We start from the raw sequence: 25924 nt of genomic DNA, 5'->3' as shown, positions 1-25924 counted from the left end.
AAGATTTGTGGGTTTGTAGATGGGAAGTAGCTGCTTAAAATTTAGTTCATAAGAATGTGTCCTTGTCTTTTAGTTACTTGTTCAAGGCTAAGATGCAAGTTACACTTACAGTTGTATATTTCACATGACATAACAGTCAGCAAACTTACAAAAATATTGATTGTATAAGTATCAATTGTATGTACCAAGTTTGTAAAAAGAAATGCAGTTTGGCCATTATGGGTATATAACTACATCAGACTCATTTATTCACTTGCTTACTCACTGATGTGAAATGTTTGAATATATGAAGAATTATTGTAGAAAAACAAAATGAAACAGTTAGAAGAGAATATCAAGTACATTACCAGAAAAAAACTCAAACTTAAAAAAAATAAAATGTTTGTCCTTACAAGATGTCAAAGGTTCTACTCTTGACATCTCAGAGCATCATAATGTCTAGTAGTTAAATTAATTTAAATGTTTATCTGCCTATTTTTAAAAATTTAAGGTAAATTAATGATGACAATAAACATAATTTTAAAGTATAGTATATACAACAAAACTGCTTAGTTCAGGGATTCAAATATTTTTTATCAGTAGAAATCTTTTTGATTATCATCACCTTAGTCTTGTCTGAGTTTAGTTAATTTTAAATTATACTTTGTATGTGATGAATAAAATAAATTTCAAAATTGAAATACACTCCTACAAATGATATTTTCAATAAATTTTTAAAAATATATTTAAAGATAAAAGATTTTTGGATTTATTTTTACTGATTTTAATGAGATGCATATAAATATTAAAATTTTTTATATTATTTTAATAATGATTATGAGTAAGGATAAAGTAAATTAAGTATACTGAGATTTTTATTTTGAATAAGCTAGATTAATTGTATATTTCAAATAAAAATAAATAAAATAACATTCTACTTAGATAAATATAACAAAATGTTTCTATTTTTATAGAAAAATTTAGCTAGAAATAAAAATATGATTAAATTGTTATTTGTAAAAATATTTATTAACTAAATTTTTAATATAAAACTCATTAACAGATTTAACATATTTTATAAATTAATTAAATCATTTTTACAGGCTGGTATGACTGGAACTTTGACATTCCTTGTGATTCCTTCTCCTTATGAACACACTAAAGGACCACCAAGAGATGTTATTGTATGTTGAAAGATTTAAGTATTTTTAAAAGTTAATTTTTAATTCAATATATTCTTTAAGTAAGATACTATATTAAGTTGTTTGATTAGATTATATGTAAACTTTTTGAATAAAGAAATAACTTTTTTTTTTAATTTATAAATTTTGCTTATATAATATTTTGGTAATAAATGTAAAAAGAATGATAGGAAATAGTTTCATTAATCCTGTGAAATTATTCTTGTGATAAGAATATTATGCAAATGTAGAAAATTTATTAGAGTAATTTAAAGCTGATTGACTAAAAAAAGCATATACAATTTACAAACTAAAAATTTAAATTATCAATCAAATAAATCACTTTTTTAATTATCCTGATTATACTGTACTGTCTTTAGACTATATTATTGTTTTTTTTCCCAACAATTTTTTGTGATATCACTTTGGTATAAAAGTTAAGTACTATGAAAACCTTTAATCACCATTCAATTTTAGTAAGGAAGTAAATATTTTTCAGCTGCTTTAAACATTCATCAACAAGTTAATAGCTTCCCATAAAAGATTTCCATCTTGTAGATTAAAGATTTTTTGTTATCATTCCTTAGGTATTTGAAATACTATAAAATTTAAAAGTTATTATTAAAAACAGTTAAATAAAAAGTGCTTTTGCAAATATAATATGCTTATATTTAACTGTTGATGAGATTGATGATAAATTCTGGTAACAAAAAAGAAAATTATTATTAAAAACCTTTCAATCTTCTAAGAGAGTGGAAAAATATAGTACTTTTTTAATACATATAGCTATATAGTTTTAATTTTCTCTTATATCAGAAATAACAGATATACCAAATACTGGACAATTTTTTTCATTTAATATGAATTATTAAAATTTAATTACAGTAGAGCATCGATTATCTGACCCTCGTCACATCGGTTAATCGACTGCGTTCTAGACGGCAAATTCAAATGTCCGATAGTGATGTGGCGCTACAATATTTGGCTATGTCTTGGCTACTTTAATATTATTTTTGTTAAATTTTTGCTTTTTTTAGCTGGCAACACTGGCTTGACCATGAAAGGGAGGCCAGTATTTAAACCAAGCTTGATTTTTCTATTTTTTTTCTTTATTTTTGTATTTATTTTGTGCAAAATAAAGAAATAATTTTTAACGATACAATAGCGACAATTATTATGTAAAAAAAAAATTTGTTAAGCTTAACATTGATGAAAATGCAATGCAAAGAAGGTTAACAGTGATATACTAATTACATGGGATATACTAATATACTATACTAATAATGTATTTTTTTCATACTTTTCGGTTATCTGTTTTTTCAGTTATCCGACCAACCCCAGTCCCCAATTGAGTTGGATAATCGATGCTCTACTGTGTTTATAAAATTGAAACTATATTTTTTAATATTATTTGTAAAACATGATCTTTGGTTACCTAATCAAGTTTTATAAGAGTTTTAAGTAGAAATCTAATAGAATTGATTATTTTATTTTATCAAAAACATTTTAAAAATTGTTTTAAATTATTTTTATTTTCAGTAATATTTTCTAAACAAACTAGTGTAAAAATTAATGATTGAAATTACTATTAGATTCTCATACTTTGTTATAAAGTTTTAAGTTTTGCTATTGATCAAAAAATTGCTGCATGTATTATTGGGAAAGCAATGATATTATAACTTGCATATTGTATTTAATTGATTTGCTCTAGGTAACAAAATGCAAGCATATTAACAATGTAACATTAAACATTAATGTTTTTAAATAATCCATTCAGATAGATAAATTGCTTCAGTTATGTTCAGTTAATATTACAAAAAAAATACTAAAATGGAAAACCACCTGTGTTTGCTTAATTAAAAATAAACTTAAATTAAAATGCACTAAATTAGATGTAATATCATTTGATAGACTTCATTCTGATAGCCTTGTGTGTAAAATTTTAATAATTGTTTTAAAAAAGATAGATAAAACATAGAATTTACAAAAAAAGCTTATTTCAGTTGTTTTTACATTTTCATAAACAAAATATCACAAAACCCAATAAATTTATAAAGCCAAACAACCACTGGATTATATTGGGCTACTTTTCCACAATTATATTTAGATCAGACTGGAGGCTCAGGTAGCATAATTGGCAACATGCATTTGCACAGTAAGTGGGAATTGCAGGTTTAAGTCCTGCTTCATTCCAAATATTTTCTTTCAGAATAGTCTAAATTATTTAATAAATATTAATTTAATTATAATTATTAAATTTAATCAGATGGTGCCTAATGCTTCCCTCTAGTGACAAATTATTTAGTAATTAATTAAATATAATCATGGGAAAAGTAGTCCAATGTAATTTGGTGGTGGTGGTTTTTACATTTTTATCATATGTTTGAAACAGAGCACTACATTTTACTTTGCTTAAGTAAATGAAATCAAACTCTTCTCTTATGAATCCAGTTTGATAAATTGAATAGCTTTGGTGCAAAGTTATCCATAAGCCACACAAAGAAGAATTTAAAGATTTAAATGTGATATTTATTAAATTCTTTGTATAGCTTATCACCTTTTGCACCTCAGCCATTCAATTAGTTTTTTTCATTACTCAGTTGTGTTAAATTTGCTATTCTGTGTAATACATCTGCTGTTGAAATGTTCATTTCTGTTCAATAACCATTAACAATTCTCTCTCTCTCTCTCTCTTTTTTTTCTTTTAATCTTTATTGCTCTTCATAATTCTGTGTAATTCATGTTATCACTTGTTTGAGAGTAATTAATAAATTTTTCTTTAATCTTCCTGAAATGTTTGAGAAATGCTTTTATTATATAAAGTAGTCTTTGTTGTTTACTAGGAAGTTTTTGAAGAGAACATAAACTCAAATTACAAATTAACGAACATTAAACAAACCTTTGTATTAATAATTAATATTAAATAAGAAAAATGCTTGATAAGACTTCATCACAGTGTTGCCACCTTTTCAAAATTGCTGGCTGTCCGGGTCAGCAATTTTGAAAAGGTGACAACACTGTCTCAAACAGGTTGTAACCATTTTTGAAATTTGCTTTGTGTCAGCCAATCTTTATTACATTTACAAGTTTGCTTCCTCTTTTTTTTTCTTTTCTTTTCTTTCTTTCTTTTTTTTTTTTTTGTTTGTTTGTTTGTTTCAATTTTTTGAGTTGTCATATTAAATAATTAAAATAGAAATTATAAACTTGTAAACTGAAAATATCACATTTGCTTTACAATAGGTTTGTTTTAACACAAGTCTCTGACTGATTTGAAATTGCGTATGCCTCGTACGGTGTCATTTACTCGTTTCAATGTCATTTTACAGCCAAGAACTGAACAATGAACATGTCAGGTTTAAGCCAGTTAGGGACTTGTGTTGGAGCAAACCTGATATTTGCAAGATAGAATTTTAAAAGTACATTTTCTGTCACTCTTAGCCTAGGGATAAGATGGGGATTGATAAGTTTGGGTGGGGTGTAAAGTTAATTCTTTAACCGTTAAAATAAAATACTCACAAATATTTTTATAAATTTATTTTGTTTCATCATAATTTCACAATTTCTACAAAAACTGGACAAATTAATAATTAATCTGGACCATGAATTTAAAAACTGGCCTGGTGGCAACACTACTCCCATCAGCTTTAGATTAAAATGTATAAACAGCAAAACATTAACAAAATTTAATATAATATAAAAATAGTTATTAATTAAATGTAATGAAATTTGTTAAATAATTGTTGTTATAATTATTTCAGATACATGTCAAAGCTCATTTTGATTATGATCCAGATGATGACTTGTATATTCCGTGTCGAGAATTGGGTATATCTTTTAGAAAAGGAGATGTTCTTCATGTGATTAGTCAAGATGATCCTAATTGGTGGCAAGCATATAGAGAAGGTGATGAAGATCAAGCATTAGCTGGTTTAATTCCAAGCAAATCTTTCCAACAACAGTAAGTTTAATGTAAAAATTTAAAAGTTTTTGAATCAATATTATATCTTGTCTTAATGATTTCACGGATTAATAAAAATTAAAAATTCTGTATTTTTTATTTGAATTGATTATTCACTTCAGTTTTCTTTTCAAAATTATATTTTCAAATGCAAATTATTTATATATCTAAAACACACAAATATATTTCTTGCCTCTCTTTATCTCTTCAATCTAAAATAAGAGTTTTTAATACTGAATGATTCTAAAAACATAATTTTCTATATTATATAATTTCTGCTTTAATTCAAATTTGGATTTTGTTATTAACTCTAAAATAATAGCCTGTTATTGATTTGAAAATAATTAATTCTCATATAAATATTTTATACAATGATCTTAATATTGTTGTTGCTCCTCTGGAGTGTTTTGATCTTAAAATTAATTTTAAAAAAAGTGTCTGTGTTGTTTGCTTTTAAGAAATACAATTATTAGCCCTTTTATACTATAGACATTAAATTAACTATGTTCATTCCTATGGTATAATTTTTGATGACAAACTAACCTTTAGCTAACCAAAATAATATATCGATGAATTACAAAAGGTTTAGCTATTAGGGAAGTTTTGTGATGTCATTGTTACCTAGTTTTATCACTCAGTTTTTAGATTGCTGTTCTTCACTAGTTTTCACTCTGTAGTCGATTATTGTGTGCCCATATGGTCAACAGCTGCTCCATCAGTTCTTGAAAAAATTTCTAATGCACTTTGTAAGGTTATTTCTTTTTTTTTTTTTTTTTTTTTTTTGTTTAACAAGTTATGTCACATTATACTAACTGAAGTGAGATGGCACAAATAAGATTCATATTCCCTAAATCTCTGCAAACATCAATTAGTTATTATTTTACTGTATAAATATTTCATTGGGTATCTCTCTCAACAATACTTTTATCGACATTCTTCCTAACTAAAATTTTATCTTGTTTGTCATTACCTAATATTTGTCTTTTTCTAACTAGATGTTCATTCATTTATTGTGCTGTCATTGCAGTTCAAATGTGGTATTGTTTTTAAATTTCAAATATGTGAAATAAAAGACTAAGTGCAAAAAGATATTTTATAACATCCCATTGTAATTTCTTTAATGCATTTTTTAAATATATAAATTTATATTTTCACATAATACATGCTTTTAATAGTAAAAATTAATTAGTTTTGCATTTTTTTTATTTAGTTTAAGAATGTATAAAAAATTAGATTAACTTTCTAGATTTATTTGTGATAATGTACATTTTTTTATGATTTGCTATATGATTTTTTCTGAAATGTTACTATATAATTTTAAACAAAAATTTGAAATATGTAACATAACATAATTTTAATAACTTAATGATTTTACAATGTGATCAAATTTGCTAAATTTGATCTAAATTGTCATTAACATTGCATCATAAAACAGTTCAAAATTTTTGTATAAATTAATTCATTTTTGTGATACTTGTCATTGCATTATTTATGTATCTACTATTTATTTGTTATTTATAATGCTCTGTTTCTGTCTTTTTAATCAGAACATGGTCCATGTTATTAATTATTCTTTACAAAAATATTCTCCACTGTCTAAAAGTTTAACTTCTGCATTTTTTTTTTCTTTTAATTTGAAAACTACTATCAAAAAATTCAAGCAATTAAACAAATAACATTTTTTCAAATGAAATTATTGTATATGATTATTTCATTGTTTATTATATTTTAGGAGAGAATCCACTGAAAAAAATTTTTTTTTTTTTTTTGATTTTTCGGATGTTTTCTAAGTATCCAAATTTTTTGAAAAATTTTTACCTGCGCGAAAAAATTTTATTGCGAGTTTAATTAACCTTTAATGACACGCAATTAACGCTTAATGGTTTTTTTATGGGATTTTTTTATAAAACTTTATTCTTCTTTCTAAAGTTCTAGTGCGTCGATTTTACTTCGGTAAAGTTATTTAAAGCTATTTTCTGATGTCAAAAACAGCATCCAATAGTTTTTTAATTTTTTTAATTAATAGATTTTATTATATATACGTTTAATTAAGTCGGGGGGTCGGAAATTTCAATTAAAATCGTAATTTTAAAAAAATATTTAGAAATATACCGCCATCTAGTATTCACCCTACTTTTTACCCTTCTCCTCCCGAGAGTTTCATGAGAATGTCCCGCGAAAGACGACACCAGCTGTTCTCAAGGTCATCCAGCTGTGTAAACAATGACACATCGGTGTCAAGTTTCGCGCTAAGGCGAGACAAAGGAAATTATACTTTGAAGCTTTTTCTTCAAAATTAACACATTTCTATAAATTTTTTTTCGTTTTTATGTTTAACTACATTAAAATTGAAAAGTATTATCAAAAAATTCAAGCAATTAAACAAATAACATTTTTTCAAATGAAATTATTGTATATGATTATTTCATTGTTTATTATATTTTAGGAGAGAATCCATGAAACAAACTATTGTTGGTGATACTAATAATAAAGAAAAATCTAAGAAAGGTAATGAAATAGATTTTATAGAACTTATGAACTTGTAATTTATTTAAGAAATAAATTCATATTTTTAATATATACATTTATTTTTCAATTTTATTTTTTAGGGAGATTCCTGTGTGCAAAAAAGCCACATAAAAAGAAAAAAAAGAAATTAATGTATAATGCCAATTACAATGGTAAATATAATTGAATTTTATCAAGTAAAATTTAAATGTTTTAATTAACAATTTTAGTATGATTTTAGTATTTATTACAAATGTAAATAAAGTATTAATAATAAAGTGATGATAAAATTATCCTTTAGCTTAAGAATATGAATTTAGCACAAATCCTGTATTTATTTTTCTAATGATTGTAGAACATAAGATACATACCGTATTTGAAAAACTGTGTTAACAATTCATATAAAAATTTTTTTTGTCTTTTCATATTTAATACTGTTTTACATCTTGGTAATATAAAAATGAACCTTCAAAACATGACACAATGATGAGAGATTATAGAAAAATTTATTTGTTTAATCAGTTTAAATCAGATTGTCCATTCAACAAAATAAATTTCTGAAAATGTACTTGTTTTAAATTTTATTACTAGCAAAAGTATAACTTTGTTTTTGTAATAAAACATGCAATATTTAATTTTTCTGTTTTAGAAAATTCATGAAAATTATTTCAAAATACAAGAAACAATGTCTTTAAATATAAAAAATATTTTCATCTTAAACTGAAAAATAAATTTTATGAAAACTTGAGAGATTTCAGTGTAATTTGTATTCTTTTATATCTATTGAAAATTTAAATAAGAAAAAATTATTTATGATTAAAAGTAAGATTTATGTTTAAAAGAATAATGTAATTTTAAAAAAGGTTCTAGTGTAGTGTTTATGATTATTATATATAATTTTCAATACATAATATTCTTGTGTTAATAGTCTGACATAAATTTAATTATTTAATATTATTATCCTCTTTAAATATATTATTTTGAAAGTTTATAAAATTACTATCAGTATTCATTTCTCTGAAATAAATAAATATACATATTTCACTTATCAATGAAAATTTTCATAATGATCTTAACTAAGCTGTACCTGTACTTAAGCTGTAAGCTGTATATTGAGTCTCTATAAATATAACTCAAAGATTTATATAGCTCAGGTAAAGTACTTTTAAAGGAAATTTAAAATCGAACATGAGAATTATTTATTGTGACATCATCACAATGTCGGGCTGCAATTTTTAATCATATTTTTTAAAATTTATTTAATTTAAGATATCTTCACTTCAAATTAGTAGTGTCTTGTCCCTGTACATTGTACTTTTCCTGTTAGCAATAGTCATGCCAGTCATCTATTAACTTCTTTCAGAGGAAAAGTTTTGAATTGAAATAACTTGTCTTCCAGTTTGCATCAGAAGTTCATATAGAGTTTGGGGCCTCCTTTTCCTAAGCTTTCCATATCTGGTCTCAGCTTTCATCTATCTACCTTCATTCTCAAGATAAGGAAGGACTGACAGATTACAGTGGGAATTTATAGGTCTACAAGTTTTTCAAATTGCAGCCCAATAAATGGCATTATCCAACATGGATTTTTTTAAAGAAAAAAGATAATTTAAGATAAAAATTTATATATAAATTTTTAAAACTGAAGCTTTTGTAAAGCATTTTAAATTTATCTAAGCTAAATCAGATTTTTAAAATATTTTCATTAATTTCAGAGCAAGAATGCTAATTTTATAATTAAAAAAATGTTTAAATAAATAATATAAAAAGATTTTGATATATAAGATCCATGTAATGTTTTAGAAATGCATAACTGTTTTATATGAAACTTTTATGTATTAGTTTAAGCAGATTAAACAATGACACAAGTAGCTTTGTGAAATTTCTATTAATGTATATAGGCTGTTTTTAGAATTAATTGTATCTTGTTTTAATTGCAAAAGGCTTCAAAATCCTAATTTATTACAGTAATTCATAAATAACTTTATTTCAGATAATTATTAAATTATATTTCTGTTCAATGTTCTTATTGTAAAATTTTTCATAGACAGTATTGATTAGTTCCAATTAATATAGGAGCAGTCATAGAACTAATAGCTCATAGAAAATAACCAAAAAGGCTGATTTTTGCCAATTTCAGAGACCATATGGACATTTTCAAAACTTGTTATTTCTATTTGGAAAGTTGATTTGGGTCAGTGGCATAGCGTGGGAGTAAGCCGCCCAGGGAGAAGGAAAATTTTGCCACTCCCTTATTTAGGTATTTCAATTTAAAAGACTAAAATATACAGTAATTCTAAAGAACTTTTTGGCAATAACAATCATCATTATTGTGTATTGTACAGGTTACAAATAAAAAAAGTCATGTATATATGTTTTGCAATATAATAATCACATTTATTACAAAAATTTTTACAAGATATTATTATTATTTATTGTGAAATTTTGCTGCCCCCTAAAAGTGCCGCCTGGGGCGGGCCGCCCCTGCCGTCCCACTACGCTACGCCACTGTTTTGGGTATTGAGGATTTATACTTGACATTTTGTTACACCTTAAGCATAGTTTTGGAAGAAAATCAAAGGAAAGAAGAAATTATACATTTCTTCAAATTTATGGTTCTTTTCAGATATGAAACCAAAATTTATCTGAAATATATTATATAAATATAATGGATTCCTTGATATATCTTATTACAAGTTAGTAACTTCTTACTCCTTGTTTAACAGTGCTTCTGTCAGCTGGTCAAAGGAAAGAGCTTTAGAGAATTTGGAGAGTAGAAGAAATTGATGTAATTAAATTAGATTTTAATAGATTGATAGAGAATGTGGAAAAAAATTTGCTCATACATTTCTCCTGTATTCACTACAGCAGAATTAAAATTTATAAACAGAATCTAAGTATTAAGACTATAAAGATATAAATGCTAGTTGATGTCATGTTGTTGGAAGAAGTGTATGAATGAATGATGATAGAATATAACAAACTATTATTTGATTTTTAGACAAACTTTGTGAAAAAGTTTACTGAAGTAAAACTTAATCTTATTATTGGGACTACAGGTATTAGGAACAAATTTCTTAGTCAAGTTAAAATAAAAAAAAATATATATACATATATTTTTTTGTTTGTTTTACTTCAGAGTATTTAAGAAACAAAACAATGAATTAAAATATATTTTAACTGTAACTGTGTGGCCCAGGCAGATTTTAATTAGGGGGCCTCAGTATTGACTTCAGACATTTTTCTCTGGAGGAATTTTTTGAAAGGAATCTCCCAGTACTACACTACTCTGCACTACATTTGTATCACACTGGTGTAATGTAGAGTTCTAAAATATGGTGCCAAATTTAAATTTTGATTTTCTTGATTTTCTACAGTAATGAGTTTATAAAAGATTGGTTTGGGGAACCCCTGTTGGTGAGGGCCCCAGACAATTTTCCTTTTGCCCATAGCATAACATGCCTCTGCTGTAATGTAATTATAATTGTTATTGGCATATAATATTATAAAAGGCAATTTGAATTCATTTGATTATTCATTATTTATCTGTTTTGAGATTTTGGAAGATTTTTAGATTTAATTGGTCTCTGAAGATAAACCTTTATACTCAGAATAAGGTGTAATTAACTTTTTGTTTGCAAAATTTTAATAAAGCAGTTTGGGCTTTTGTGTTTAGTATTTGCTTATCATAAATGTTTTTATAATTGTTTTTAAGCATTATATTAATTTAAATTTATATTAATTTTATTAACTTTAATTTCTTACCAATTATTATAGATATTGATGTTGATCAAATTCTTACTTATGAAGAGGTTGCACTTTATTATCCTCGAGCAAATCAAAAACGGCCGATTGTTCTTATTGGACCTCCGAACATTGGAAGGCATGAAATTAGACAGCGGCTCATGGAAGATACAGAGCATTTTGCAGCAGCTGTCCCACGTAAATATTTTACTTATTGTCAGATAATATAGTGATTTGCATTTAATCTATTATAAAACAGAATATATTTTAATGATAATTTCATTGTTACTGTTTTAGAAAATGTTACTATTAGCCTTATGTAATCTGTTTTACTTCATTGGTATAATTATTTTGTGTGTTGGAAGAGTTAAGTATTATAATTCAATTTTCTTTTGTATTATTGTTTTCTAACTCATTTCAATGAATTATTATGAAACACTAAGAAAATGTTATAAGATCAAGAAATTTGATTATGAATTACAATATCAGAGATGACGTAGGATGTTTTCTTGTATTTCCTTTCTTTCTTTTATTTGAAATACAATTACATCAGTTATTTCAAAATTTTATGTAATTATGAGAAAACTAATGACATTAATAAAAAAAATTTCCACTAAATAGAGCTATTCATTCCAATTTAACTTTGCATTTGTTTTTTACTAGTTAAATATGATCATATTTAAAATTAAAAATCTATAATTTTATTTATTTGGTAGGGAAATGTTATATATATAAATTCAGGCAGAAAAAAATTCATATATTGTGTATTTTTAAGATATTGTCTGAATTGTGAAACATGTGGTATAAATAATAGGCTAATATATTTTACTCTGAGATTTAACCAATACATTTTTTTTGTTTTTATAAAATAATTTAAGACAGGGATGGGCAACCCACGGCCCTCGGGCCACATGTGGCCCACAATAATATTTTTTGCAGCCCGCGTGGCATAAAATGTGAATAAATATATCAATTTCCCAGCTTAATGAAATATTCAACAAAAATTCAAACGTTATTTTCTACAACTTATATTTGTGAAAAGTTTTTTCGCAATGAATTTAGTAAAAATTAAAACAGGAAACTGGCTAACGGACACATGGAAACTAATTTAAAACTAACGGTGACTGATATTTGGCTAAATATTTCCGATATATTACGTTTAAATCAGTGCCAGAAGCTATATTAAGTATACATATGCTAATTTATAATTATATATGAATAAAGAATTGTGATTTACCAACAGTTCCCCCCGTTTTCTCTTGTGTGCGGCCCGCGTCAATTCAAAAGTTTTGAAATGTAGCCCTTACGTAGAAAAAGGTTGCCCATCCCTGATTTAAGACATTAAAATTTAATTTCTTTAAAAAATTGATTTAATGTGATAAAAGTTTAAAAAATAGATATCTGTTGTATACAAATATCATGGAAGTAAAATGTTTTAAAAATTTTAGAACAATTCATTTTTAAATATTTAGTTTTATGTTCATTTATTCAGTTGAGTCTTTGATTGAGCTTTAGATAAATAATATGAAAATATTAATTTTAGGTTTTCTTGTGTGATGAGTTGTAAATAAGCGTATAGTTGCTCACTTTCAATGAAATTTTGTAATTGAAGGTTTAAAGAATTTTTAAAAATGCAAGTTTTATCAATAATAAATGATCAGAAGTTCATCTGATCTTAAAAATAACCTTTATATAAAAGTCTTATGTCATTAAGGAAATAGCCAGGACAACAATTATTATTTAAAAACTTTACAAAAGTAATTGAAGAAACAGAATTTATTTTACATTTTACATATTGAGGCAGACGAGCCTACAATGCCAATTCTACCGTAAGGTGGTTTTATTCCTAAGTTGTGATGTGGATGTAAAATGAAGACTTCGTGTTTCTTCATTTACTTTTGTTTTAGTCATGTTTTTATAACATTTCAAAGAATTGAAAAGGCTTTCTGTTTTAACCGTATATAATTAGTTTTACTAAGTTTTCTATGCCTATTACAATTTAAATAGAAGTGGCATTTGTTAAAGGTAATATTGAAGAAATTATAGAAATTATTCCAAAGTCATTATTCATGTAGGTATTATTATGCAAGTTTAAAAGTACTTTTTCCAGTTAGCTGTATTGGATTCTGAAAACTAAAATACAATTATGCCAGTTTCACTTTCTAGTTGCACTGTTAATAACAACATATTGTGATCAATTTTTTTTCTGTACAGAGGAAAGTGTCAAAAAGATGAGCTATATGAAAAAATTCAGAAATGATAAAACAAGTGAGATTATTAAACATTTTAATAGTAATAAGCATTATTGATCAAGCTATTCAACTGTTTCTGTTACTGTTAAAACATTAGATATCTACATCATATTCTTAAACACCAAAGGAAAAAAACAAATGTGTAAATGGTTTATCAATCTCCAAAATGTTTTAGATGGCAGTAGGAAACTTCTGAACTGATACAAGAACTGTGTAGAAATGAAAATTACATTGAAAAAACAGTTCAAAATTTTTTCACTTTTTCTTTTCCTTGATTTTAATAAAAACAAATTACTTTTTGATTTACTTTTATGTATCTATATAATATAAATACTGAAATATTTTTGTATGACTTACTATGTTGTTTTCTTTTTGTTTACCAACAAATTTTTATTATGATGCAAATACTCTCCTTTTATTATCTGCTATTTTCAAATGTACAACAGCTTGAAATTAGGCCAATATTACAATAGGTGGTGAAAAATAAAATAACAAAGAGGGCTTGTTCAGCCTGATTGGAAAAGTGCTCAGTTGTTTTTATTTCTGTAACACTCAATATAAATTTTTCATTTTCAGTTTTTTTTTTACTTTGCAGAAAACACTGCTCTTAGTTTTCAGTTTAGATTTGTTGTATGTTGGACAAAAAAATAAAATAATGTTCATTCTTTGTTTAATATTGTTTATCAATCAATTCACATGAAACTTCTGTCAAAAATAGTTTTATCAATAATAAATAATCAGAATACTACTTTGAATGAGCTAAGGAGTGATCGGTTTTCTTTAATATGGATATGTTATATAATTTAGTAATCCTGACACAGTCAGTTATTTTATGTCTTCATTGTGGAGGTTCATGGAATGGTCTGATGGGAATAAACTTCAAATGATTTTATACTGAGGAATTTCTGGGTTAAAGAATTTACTTCTCTTCTGTGTATTAAGGGCAATTCTTAATGTAAGAGAGATCAAACTTTTAATACTGAAAATGTTTTTAAACTTGTATTTTCTATTTTAATTCAAAATCTAGAACATTGGTGGACTTGTAAAGATTTATTGAATCATTAATTAACAAACAGATATAACTAGGTCAACTTACATACAGCTTATTGGAAGCTAGACTGAATCAAATAAGTTCCCCTGCATACAAACTTTTAATAAAAGTGATGCTTGGGTTAATACAGAAATTAATATATATATAAGTATTTACTTCTTGAAGAAGAGAAATCAAGCTATATGAATTAAGTTTCATTCATGGCATTTATCCACCATAAATAAATAAATAAATAAATAAATATATATATATATATATATATATATATATATATATATATTTTTTGTTAATTATACAAGAAATGTTTATATTATGATAGTGATGTTAATATATACCTCCTTTATTGTAAAATTGTTCACATTTGAAAAACTTTAGGCAAGAATTACCATTTAGAATATTTGAACATAGCAGCAGAACATGAATTTCAATATCAATTTTCTAGTGAGCTTTTGCTGAATTCATTATTTTTATTTCTATAAAATAATTGCTAAATTACTAAATTTTTAGTTAAATTAGTTGATTTTTGTTAAACAAGTTTTGTAACATTTAAATTCCTACTTTACTATATTCCTGAGATTGTCATCCTGATTGGAATAAATAAATATACACAATAATTATAATAAACAATAACCATTTGACAAAAATGTTAAATAACTTGAGATTTTAAATTAGCTTATAAATAAATAAACTTCTATAAATATTGAAATCTCTGTTTTAATATAGAAAAGGAAAAAAGATCTAATATAGTGCATTTAAATTTCTGGTTATTTTATTTGGATTAAATATTTTCTTTTGCAGTTACTATATAATAATATTTTTTTAATTTCTTCTGAATCATTTAACATTATCATAATTTAAAATTTTAATTGTAAATTTTTTTATTTGGTATGATTGTTTTATTTTCTATATTCTCATTTGTATAACAAAATAAATATGATTTTGTGTTGAAATACAGCATATATATGTATTTTAGATAGTGAGATTCTGAAATAAATATTGATATGATATAATTAAACTGAAGATAATTTCAAATGCACACTGAAATATGTATTATTCAATAAACATTAAAAATTCAAATTTCCTGACATAGACAATCTAGAACCTTTTTGATTTTTTAATTTTATGTTAATATTTGTAAAAAAAAAAGTTTATTCCCATTGCAATAGAAGTTAACTGTGATGAAATGATCAATTGAAAGTTAATATATTATCTATATGTTAATATTTTGCAATATAAAAAATAATTAAAGTTATATTACTATGATTTGGCTTTATTTTAATTTGAATTTTACAGATACAAGTCGACCAAGAAGGGATGGTGAAGTGAATGGTGTTGATTACCATTTTATCAGCAGAACTCAATTTGAAGCTGACATTGTTCTAGGAAAATTTGTAGAACATGGGGAGTATGAAAAGAATTACTATGGTACAAGTTTGGATGCTATCAGAGCAGTAGTTAATTCAGGAAAAATATGTGTACTTAATCTGCATCCTCAGGTAATAGATTGTATATGAACAAATGAATGAATTTGAAATTTGTTTTTGTGGAAATATAACTTAATTTAATGACTGCTTAGCTTAACCATGTGACTTCCTATTATAAACTCCATCATTTCAAACCTACTTATTAAAGAAGTTAGTATTGAAAGTTGAGATGTTTTTTCCTCATCATTACTGTTAACAGAGTATAAATTTAAGGTATTTTACTTATATTTGTTTTTAAAAAAATCTATTGTATAGCAATTTCATGACTAACAGTTAGAAAAAATTTTTAAACTAAGTTTTAAATGTGTTAGGATTATGAAATTATGCTTAAAAAGTGAATTGTTTAAATTTCGGTTAGAACATGAATTTAACTTGGTTTATGCTCCTTAAAGAAAAAATAATAATAATTTTTCATTAAATGTTTAAGTGCTGGTATTTTTAATAAATAGATTTGAAATGATGGACAGTAAATCAGACTAAAATATTTATAGCAAATTATATGTATAATTAGAATGAATCAATAGAAATACTAGAATGAATCATTATTTTAAAAAAAAATAATAATGAGAGTTTAGAAAACTCATTAATTCAAGAAATAATATCAATAAATATATCAAAAATAAGCATTATAAAAAAATTCTGTAATGTCCATTTTTATCTTATTATATTATTTGCTATAACATTGCAAATTTCTAAAGTTGTAATTGTTGTTTATTCTAATTCTAATATCATAGTATAAATTGAAATTAAATAGAAATGGTAAAAACATTTTTTTTTATGATGATATATTCCTTAGACATTACGTAATAACTATTTTAGAATATTTAAATATTCTATATATATTCTAGAATAGTTGAGATTTAATATTAATGACAATACTTTCATATATTAGAAATATTTTTCATTATTTAATACATTTCTTGTTTTAAAATGAATTTCAATGTATATTTAAAAATAAGCAAAAATATAAATGAGTAGGAAAAGCTACACGATGTTTGTAATATTTCGATTATTGATTTAAACATAATAATTTTTGTATCATATTGTACAGACTTCTAAAAAAATGAACTTTTAGAAACAAATGCAAAAATTTCAAGTACAGTACAATAATTATTATTATATTTGTAATTATATTTTTATAATTATTAATAATTAACTTACTACTATTACATTGGAATCCGCTTATTGTAATCATATTGTCATTAGTCAGTTAACAACAATTCTGATGATCAGTCATCAGTATTAACATGTTCTAAGATATATTTGTTAAAATATACTTATAAATCTTTACTTACTGTAATTAGTTTGTTATTGTAATTATTAACTTCAGGTAAATAATTATCTTAAAGCTGTTTTTTCATATTAACAGTCTCAACATATGACTGATAATAGACAATCATTATCAGTCTTCATCATTAATCTTTTATCATTCTGTGTTTTAAAAATTTCAGAGAATAATTTGATTCTGTGGAATTTTTACATCATCTATTCTGTTTATATAATTTTTTTCAATGTTGAATATAGTCAAAATTTAGGCCAAAAGCATTTCATTTTAACACATCTTTGACAACTTTAATGAACAAAAAAATCATTGTTGGTCAAATTTTGGTGCTAAGATTTTTTGGTTTTGAAATATTATCTTGATGAAAGTCAATGTATTTTTGATTTCTTATCTGAATTATCTTTGAGCACAAGCAAATAATTTTAAGAATCTTCACAATATAACATAGAAAGTAATCATAGTTGTAACAATAGAACACACCATATTTATATTTGTAATAAAAGTTGCAAAGTTTGCATGGATTGGAAATAAATATGAAAATATTAGCAATAACGATCATTGTACAAAATGATAGTATTCAAATTGAAAGAATAAATATTACAAATACAACAATAAATAGTTACGAGATGGAATTAATCAACCACAATGCATTATAAATTACTGTTAAAAAAGGACATGAAACTCTCAGTTCTTACAAAGTCTAATTTTATTTTTTTCAAAAATAAATAATAATAAGCTTATAGCAGTTATATTAATAATAAAGAAGACTACAACAGATTTGTAATGAAGAAAATATTTTGAAAGCTTTTTATGAAATTTCTGTTTTCAGCAAAAACAGTTGTGGAGATGTCCTATATATAGTTGGTTAATATGGTTAATAGTTTATAAGATGACTGAAAATTTGGACAATAAATTTCTAATTAAAAAACAGTGGAGATCTGTGAGTTGGATTTTAACATTCTTATGCGTAAAGATATAAGAATCCAACTTGTAGGATCATCTTTATCATTTGCTAATTGATGATAATTTATTTGAGTCAGTTTTGTTTTCTTCATTTTGGCAAAAAAGGAATCTTAGCAGTAAATCTTACCCATGTCTTATGTGAGATTTGAGTTTAATGGAAAACTTAGCTTTATTATTCTGTTGCTTATTACACTTGTTTAATTACTTGTTAATATTATTATAGCACTGCTGAAGAAATGCTTAAAAGCTTGAAGGAATATCTTATATTCATTGTTTCTATTAGATATTCCTCAACAAAAAACTATTATTTATGAGGCTTTTTTCTTCATTGTCTTTCTATTTATTCTACCTATACCTATATTTCTGAATTCCATTTCTATTGAGAAATTAGAAATGGAATTGATTATGAATGCCTTGGAATCTACACAAATTGAATGCCTAGACTTATTGTATATGTTTGAGAAATATGTGACTTAGCATCATTGCCACATATGTTTTAAGAATCTTTAGTTTCTATTTAATATATCAGAAATACTTAAGTTATGCTAAATATTATCCAAATTAAATAGTAGCATATGTATTCAAACTTTAATTACAATATCTAAATTATAAAATTGATTACTCAAATCACTTACTGTTTCCTTAAGTTTAAAAGTTGTTTTAGACTCCAATAAAATAGTGATTCCTTGTTTTGTTGTTTGAATTTATCTTGAAAACAATTACATATTTTGTTTAAACTGTTTTAAATGAATAAATTATTGGATGGTAGTATTTGATGCTTTATTAAATTTATCTGTTAATTTTTCTCATGTATTATCCACTTTTTATTCTGGCAAATTCAAAAGATCTTTACTCCATCAAAATTAGAGCATTCAGAGCCCTTATCAAGAGACCCTTTATGCACTGTTCCACCAACAAAGACAAAGCAAAAGAACTAAAGTATATTACACACCTTGCCATTCAGCATAGCTACCATTATAAAACCATCAAGGGATTAATCAAGAAACACAACAGGAAACAGGCTAAACTATACAGAGTTATAACATACAATGAACAGCTCATGTATACCTTTAACCCATTAATAAAAAAAGACACCTCCCACGGGTCTATTCCTATTCCAGTTTGTGATAATAGACTTGGACAAAAACTTCAATATATAGTGACTACCTCTCATTCATCGTACAGTACCTCTGATTAAAAAAGCATGGGAGTTCATTCAAAAAAGTTCTCACCTAAACAGCCCTGGCAATCTTCTCAGTTGATAACCAGGTCCAAATTTCTTTTAACAAGGTCATCTCAAATACTATGCTACCAATAAGATTCACCTTTAGAGAAACTTGAAATTTATAAAAGTAACAGAAAAAAAACAGCCATAAACTATAAGGATTACAGTATCTTTTCACAAGCATTAACAGATTTTTGAGGTCAATATTAACAAGGATTTCATTTATAAATGGTGACAATGATAATTACCACTGTGTCTAATCAAATGCTTGTTTGATCTGTTTGAAATTTTATGTTCAAATTCCTGTTTTTATTCTAACTTAAGGATTACTATTGAAAGTAGTTAACTTTATTTTCTTCAGTAAATTTTGCTGGATTTTTATGTATTTTGTATGTTTGATAATCCAAAACCATGTCGTAATTCTTCTTTGTTGCTTAAACACTATGTAATGTAATAAATTTACTACACTTCATAGTGTTTAAGCAACAAAAAAATATTTTGTATGTGTTTTGTATAAGCATCGTTTTATGCATTTATTTGATAATTATATTACTGATATATTCTACTGTTAAATATTTAGGCATTACATTTTTCTTCAATAAAAAGTTTATTCATCATTGTAACTACTGTTATACAAGATCTAGTCAGACTATTCATGAAAATAAAAAATTTCATAAAAAGTTAAAATCATGCATCATTAAAACATGGTTTTTATTAATTTATACTCCAAATACACAAGAGATAACCATATAATCTGACTCATGATAGAATAAAATATTTGGATATAATTGAGAAAATTCAAGTTTATATTAGTCGTGTTTTTTTCTGTTTGCAGGGGTTAAAGAATCTGTCTAATGTCAATTGCTTTTCTCTATCCTTCAGGATTTTTCAGAAGTAATTAATAGCATTGTAATTGTAGAGATCCCTAAGCCTATTAACCTCAACCTGGTTTGGATGCCATTCTAAGACCGTTGACTGTTGTTCTGACATCCTCCCACTTCTTCAAAAGATCTTTAATAGCAGATATTGGCATTAATTGTCATTTTCAGAAGAAAACATATCTTGCTGAGTTTCTTGGTGTTCTTCATTCAAGAGTTCTTGGCATTCTTCTGTTGTCAGATGTTTCAGGTTCTGTATTTCTCAGATGTGATTTTTGTTACTCTTTAAGCTGCTTGAATCATCTTGATTATACTGTATCTTTCTTAGATAAGATTGAACTGCAGCCTACTGTAGACCTGTATAAGCCATACTGTCCAGCAACATCAGACATCATCTGCCCACTCTCTACTTTTATTATTATACTCTCACTTTTTGAAAATAAAAACTGACACAAAACTTAACAAGTCTCATGAATACTATAAAAGAATTTGTTTTTGTCAGAAAAATAAAAGGTTGGAATTACAAGGGAGAGTTTCAAAGTTTGGAGGAATACTATCCGATCAGTATATACTAGGTTGAGCGTTGATGTCGATGTCTCCTATTCTCTGAAAAGTTTTGAATTGTTGCCTGAAGACAAGGGAATCAGTATTCATTATTTTACATCACTTCTTCTTGTGTTTGTTCTGTGAGGTGTTCGTTATTCGAACATAAAAATCTTTTGCGGAAGTGTTCGTTATCCGATTTGTTCATTAACTGAACTGTTCATTAACTGATCATCTACTGTATTTTAAAATTAGGATGTTCATAATATCTGGCGTTACACTCCACAAAGAATTTGGAAGACCACTTTTGGGTTACCATTATATCAAATGATTATTCAATTTTTGTTTTTTTATTAAGACTGACTGCCTGAGGATGACTTACAACAAAAGTTTGATTTTCAATTTGTGGAGTTATCTAAAGGAAATGACTATATTTGGCTTGCTTCTCTTACAAAATTTCTGGGTTTTTTGCTTTCTTTTTTTTTTCTGGTCCTCAATTAGTTGAAATTTTTCAGCAGATATTGTACAGACTTATATTGATGTAAAATTAAAATAGGCTAATGCTTGAACCTCGTTACTCTGTGATCTATATTTATCCTAGTCCTCATCATTATCTTTTATATGAAGTGAATTATCATGTCAAATCTTTAATTTTACAACCAAAATATAACAAATTCTGCTTATTATTTCTTTATAAATATATTAATTTAGATATTAATTAATAAACCATGCATCTTTTGTCATATTTTTCCTAATTGTGTTAGAATAATAACAAAAAAAAAAAATAAAGAGAAAACAACACCTTTCTTAAATTCCAGCAAAAGTTTAACTATATAAAAAAGTTTAACTATATTTTTTTTGTCAAGAATTTGCATTTTTTGCCGTTTTTTTCGGTACATCGTTTTTGCATAGTCTGCGCAATCACGAGAATTCTTTCCATTCTCGTGATTTTGTAAATTTGAATTTGGTTCGTTCTTTTTGTTTTTTTTTGTTCGAGTAACTGAAGAAGACTGATGAAATCAGTTGAAAACATTTTTATATAGTTAAACTTTTGCTGGAATTTAAGAAAGGTGTTGTTTTCTCTTTATTATACCAGTTCCAGTAGGTTCGTTATTCATTTTCAAAAAAAAAATGTATATCTTGTAGAAGCCTTGTTTCTGGAACCCTTCTGTAAGTAAATATTTGGCAATTATGGAAGTATTGTAAATTATTTAGTCTCCAGATATTAGTTATATGGGAGTTTGTGAAATTTTTTCTTAGTTCAGCTGTTTACATACATTAGCAAGGTTGAGGCTGAAGTTTTCAACGCAAAAATGTGTATGTCGGACGTTCAGTGCTGCTTTCCTGTAAGCCTAGGAGTTTGACAATGGCATTTGGAATGTCGAGCATGATTCCACTGACTTTCCAAACACCATTGTCGAACTTCTAGGCTTAAAGGAAAGCGGTGCTGAACGTCCGACGTACATGTTTTCACGTTTAAAACTTTGGCCTCAACCTTGCTATTAACAAACATCTTAACTTCCCCTTGTACAAAATAAATACAATAAGGCTTATTTTTGTTATTGTTTAATACAACAGGAATAAACAGTCTTTTTGTGATAAAAGAAATGAAATAAAAATGTTGATTTTAAAAAACAAATATAATTACAAACACTTTTGATGATAGATAATACCTGACCATAATCTTCAATGAAACAGATAAAGAAACAGAACATATGCATTTCAGCTGTGGAAAGTATACAGAATTCTTTTTTATTTCATCTCTTTTTAATAATAAAAAGACAGTTTTTTATTTCTATTGAGTTATTTTGGTGTGTGCCTTAATGTATTGCATTTTAAATACTGTATTTAATCCATATTTACAAAATGATTTATTGAATTAATGGTTAGTAAAAAATTGCATACTTTTCACTCAAAATGTATTTATCAGAATTAGCATTTTAAATTAAAACTAAGAAATTTAGTAACTTGTTAGTCTTTGTTTTAGTCTAGAACTTAACTTTACATAGATATTTTTCTACATTATTTTGCATTATGATGAAATGCTGAAATTTATTAAAAACATAACTTTTGCATACATTGCAATAGTTAATGTTTTTAGCAAGTGTCAGAAATTAAAATTAATTATTGAATAATAATCAGAATTACATTAATTTTATGTGTAGAGACATTGCATTAATGAAATTTGTATTAACTGACAACATATAATTTTAATATAAATTGTTTTGTTATTTAATGTTTGTTAAAATTTTAACATTTTATTTTTTGTTTTCAGTCATTAAAGATACTGAAGTATTCTGATCTTAAACCATATGTAGTTTTTGTTGCACCACCTTCTCTTGAAAAATTGCGTCAGAACCGCATTAAATCTGGTGCAACCGTAAAAGATGAAGAATTAAAAGATATCATCGAGAAAGCGAGAGAGATGGAGGAAAACTATGGTCATTTCTTCGATATGATAATTATTAATTCTGATACAGACAAAACATACAACGAACTGTTGCATGAAATCAATATTTTAGACACAGAACCACAATGGGTGCCTGGAATCTGGCTTAAAGATACAAACTGAAGCTCATCATAATTACTTTTTAATAGAACAAATATCAATATGTAAATATACAAATCCAACATTACATTAAACAAGTGATAAAGTTCAACTGCCAAAATGAATTCTATTAACTTCTGAACTGTTTTGGTGTGTGATTGCAACAAACAAGTTGACTTAAATTTTTATTCTGAAGAAAATTTGCTGTAACAAATCATAAAATGACAAAAAAATATATATTTTATGAAGTTAGCATTCAAATTTAATGGATGTTTATCCTAGTCATCATTGGGGGAACTATTAAAAATTAAAAAAGGAAAAAATTAATGAGTAAACATTGAAAATTTTTCAAGATTCAAAGTATTGTTTGCTTTGGAATTACACAAATAAAATGAATTGAGTTTGTAATAGTTACTTTTCTTGTGTGTACATATATATGTATATTTAGGCAATAGAAATATTTTAATGTTCAGGTCTGTTGCATGTCCAAAAACTGGTCCATTTATTGAACTGATTTCAACTTTTCTAGTTTGTATATGCAAATTTTCTTCGTGTCAAGCAACAACAAAGTTATTAATGTATTTAGTAATATTAGAAAACTTGCTAAGAGTTTTTCAAATGAAAATTTATATAATTTCAATTTTTTAAGTTTAATCGATGTGAATTGATATTTCCAGAAAGAAAATATTTGTATATTAGATTGGGTTTGATGTTAAACTGTGACAGTATTGTGATAACATATGAATTGAACAAAATTTTAAGGAATTTTAAATGCATTTAATGTGTGTGATTGTGCAAATCTTCTTTTCATCAAACAAAGTCGGCAACGTTGATAGACTGCAACAGTTATTTGAGCTAAATTTCAAGTAAATATAATTATTGGTGCTGTTTTATAACTCCATAACAGTTATAAAAAATTTGTTCATAAATCAACAGGTATGTTGAAATTGAAGTATTACTCTTTGAACCATTGGCAAAGTGAATAATTATTACACGATCATTTGTTTTTTAAATTCTGTTCAAATTTCTTATATTCACAAGACAATGCCAATCAATTTTATTTTAAATAATTGTTTTAAAATTTATATTTTATGTTACTGTTTATTATGGGAAAAATGTATTAAACGATTCTTAAAAATATTTTCTTTGTCGCATCCAACCGAACGACGATCATTTTGTATTCTCCATCCGTACTTGTAAATAAGATTACACTTTGTGTACGACAAGCCAGACGTCGTGTATAATATAGGGAATACCAATTGTTACAGAAAATGTATATAGATCACCTTATAGCCCATGTAGCAACAAGGTCTTCCCAAAGTTAGCCACGTGTACAGAAGAGAGCATTATGCAGAATTAAATAAGAAAAAAAAATCTATATATATTGTAACATTTGAAAAATTAAAATACTTGGGTTAACTAAAATTTGGATTTCTTTTCAATACTCATTCAAATACTTTTCTGCTATTAAATTCAGCAAGATACTTTAATTTTAATGTTCCTCATACAGTTTTAAAGCTAATCAATTTGTTTTTAATACTAATTAAAACATTTATGTTGTACTTTGATTCGCAATAATGTTTTAAACTATATCTAGTTCCTCATTAATGTAATAAAAAGCTATGAATAAGTTAATCTTTAAGTATACTATTTTAGATAAAACACACACAATGTTCTAAAAATAAAAATAATAGGATAATGGAACATCACTCAATTATTTCATATAAATCTTAAGTGGATGTATACAGAAACTTCTGCGATATTCAATTTATTATATTGTTTCTGTTAGTATAAAAATAATTTATTAGAAACTACATTTAAAAAATTCGGACTAGTTCATATAAGTTTGTATAGTCCTCAAAGCAAATACCGTTTTGAGAATATAGTTGTTATGTTAACTAGTGTAAAATATTTTATGGTGTCTATTGGAATTTTTTAAACATGAAATTTCTTAAGGGTGCTTTGGAAAATAATAGCTTAACTATTTTGATACGATTGTATTATGCGTAAACTATTTTTAATATCTCTTAATTGTATATTGTCTCATAAGGACATATTCGTTAAAATCGGAAAACTTCTCAATTCCAATATTCACATTTCAGTACCGAATAATGTATTCTCAATTTTACTATAACAGTTTTTATTCAAAATTTCATTTTTTCTCTCCCCTTCTTTTAATGTAAAATTCTTGAAATACTTCGAGAAAATTCATTTACGTCACTATTCAAATATCCGTTTGAAATAAGTCAGTTATTATATTTACTACAATGGTTCCATATATTCCAAAAGCACGTTTCTTTATAAACTCTGTCGATTATTTTACAAACCGAT

General features: G+C 25.5%; 1 protein-coding gene across 3 annotated transcripts in view; it reads left to right on the top strand.

Annotated features, from left to right (window-relative positions):
* The window catches only part of sdt (stardust), a 72721-nt gene extending 47703 nt beyond the window's left edge, over positions 1-25018 (top strand). For all 3 annotated transcript variants that reach the window (XM_067282566.1, XM_067282568.1, XM_067282567.1), the window contains 7 exons: positions 1083-1163; positions 4919-5118; positions 7565-7626; positions 7728-7799; positions 11401-11565; positions 15964-16166; positions 23321-25018. In XM_067282566.1, the coding sequence (XP_067138667.1) occupies positions 1083-1163; positions 4919-5118; positions 7565-7626; positions 7728-7799; positions 11401-11565; positions 15964-16166; positions 23321-23617 (1080 nt within the window). In that variant the 3' untranslated portion in view covers positions 23618-25018. The remainder of the gene's footprint in view (positions 1-1082; positions 1164-4918; positions 5119-7564; positions 7627-7727; positions 7800-11400; positions 11566-15963; positions 16167-23320) is intronic.
* Positions 25019-25924: the final 906 nt, after the last annotated feature.

Source organism: Centruroides vittatus, unplaced genomic scaffold (assembly GCF_030686945.1).
Source record: "Centruroides vittatus isolate TY-2023 unplaced genomic scaffold, ASM3068694v2 contig_958, whole genome shotgun sequence".
In the NCBI taxonomy this organism is placed as follows: domain Eukaryota; kingdom Metazoa; phylum Arthropoda; class Arachnida; order Scorpiones; family Buthidae; genus Centruroides; species Centruroides vittatus.
The sequence above is the reverse complement of the archived record's forward strand: the minus strand, read 5'-3'. Positions and strand labels throughout refer to the sequence as shown.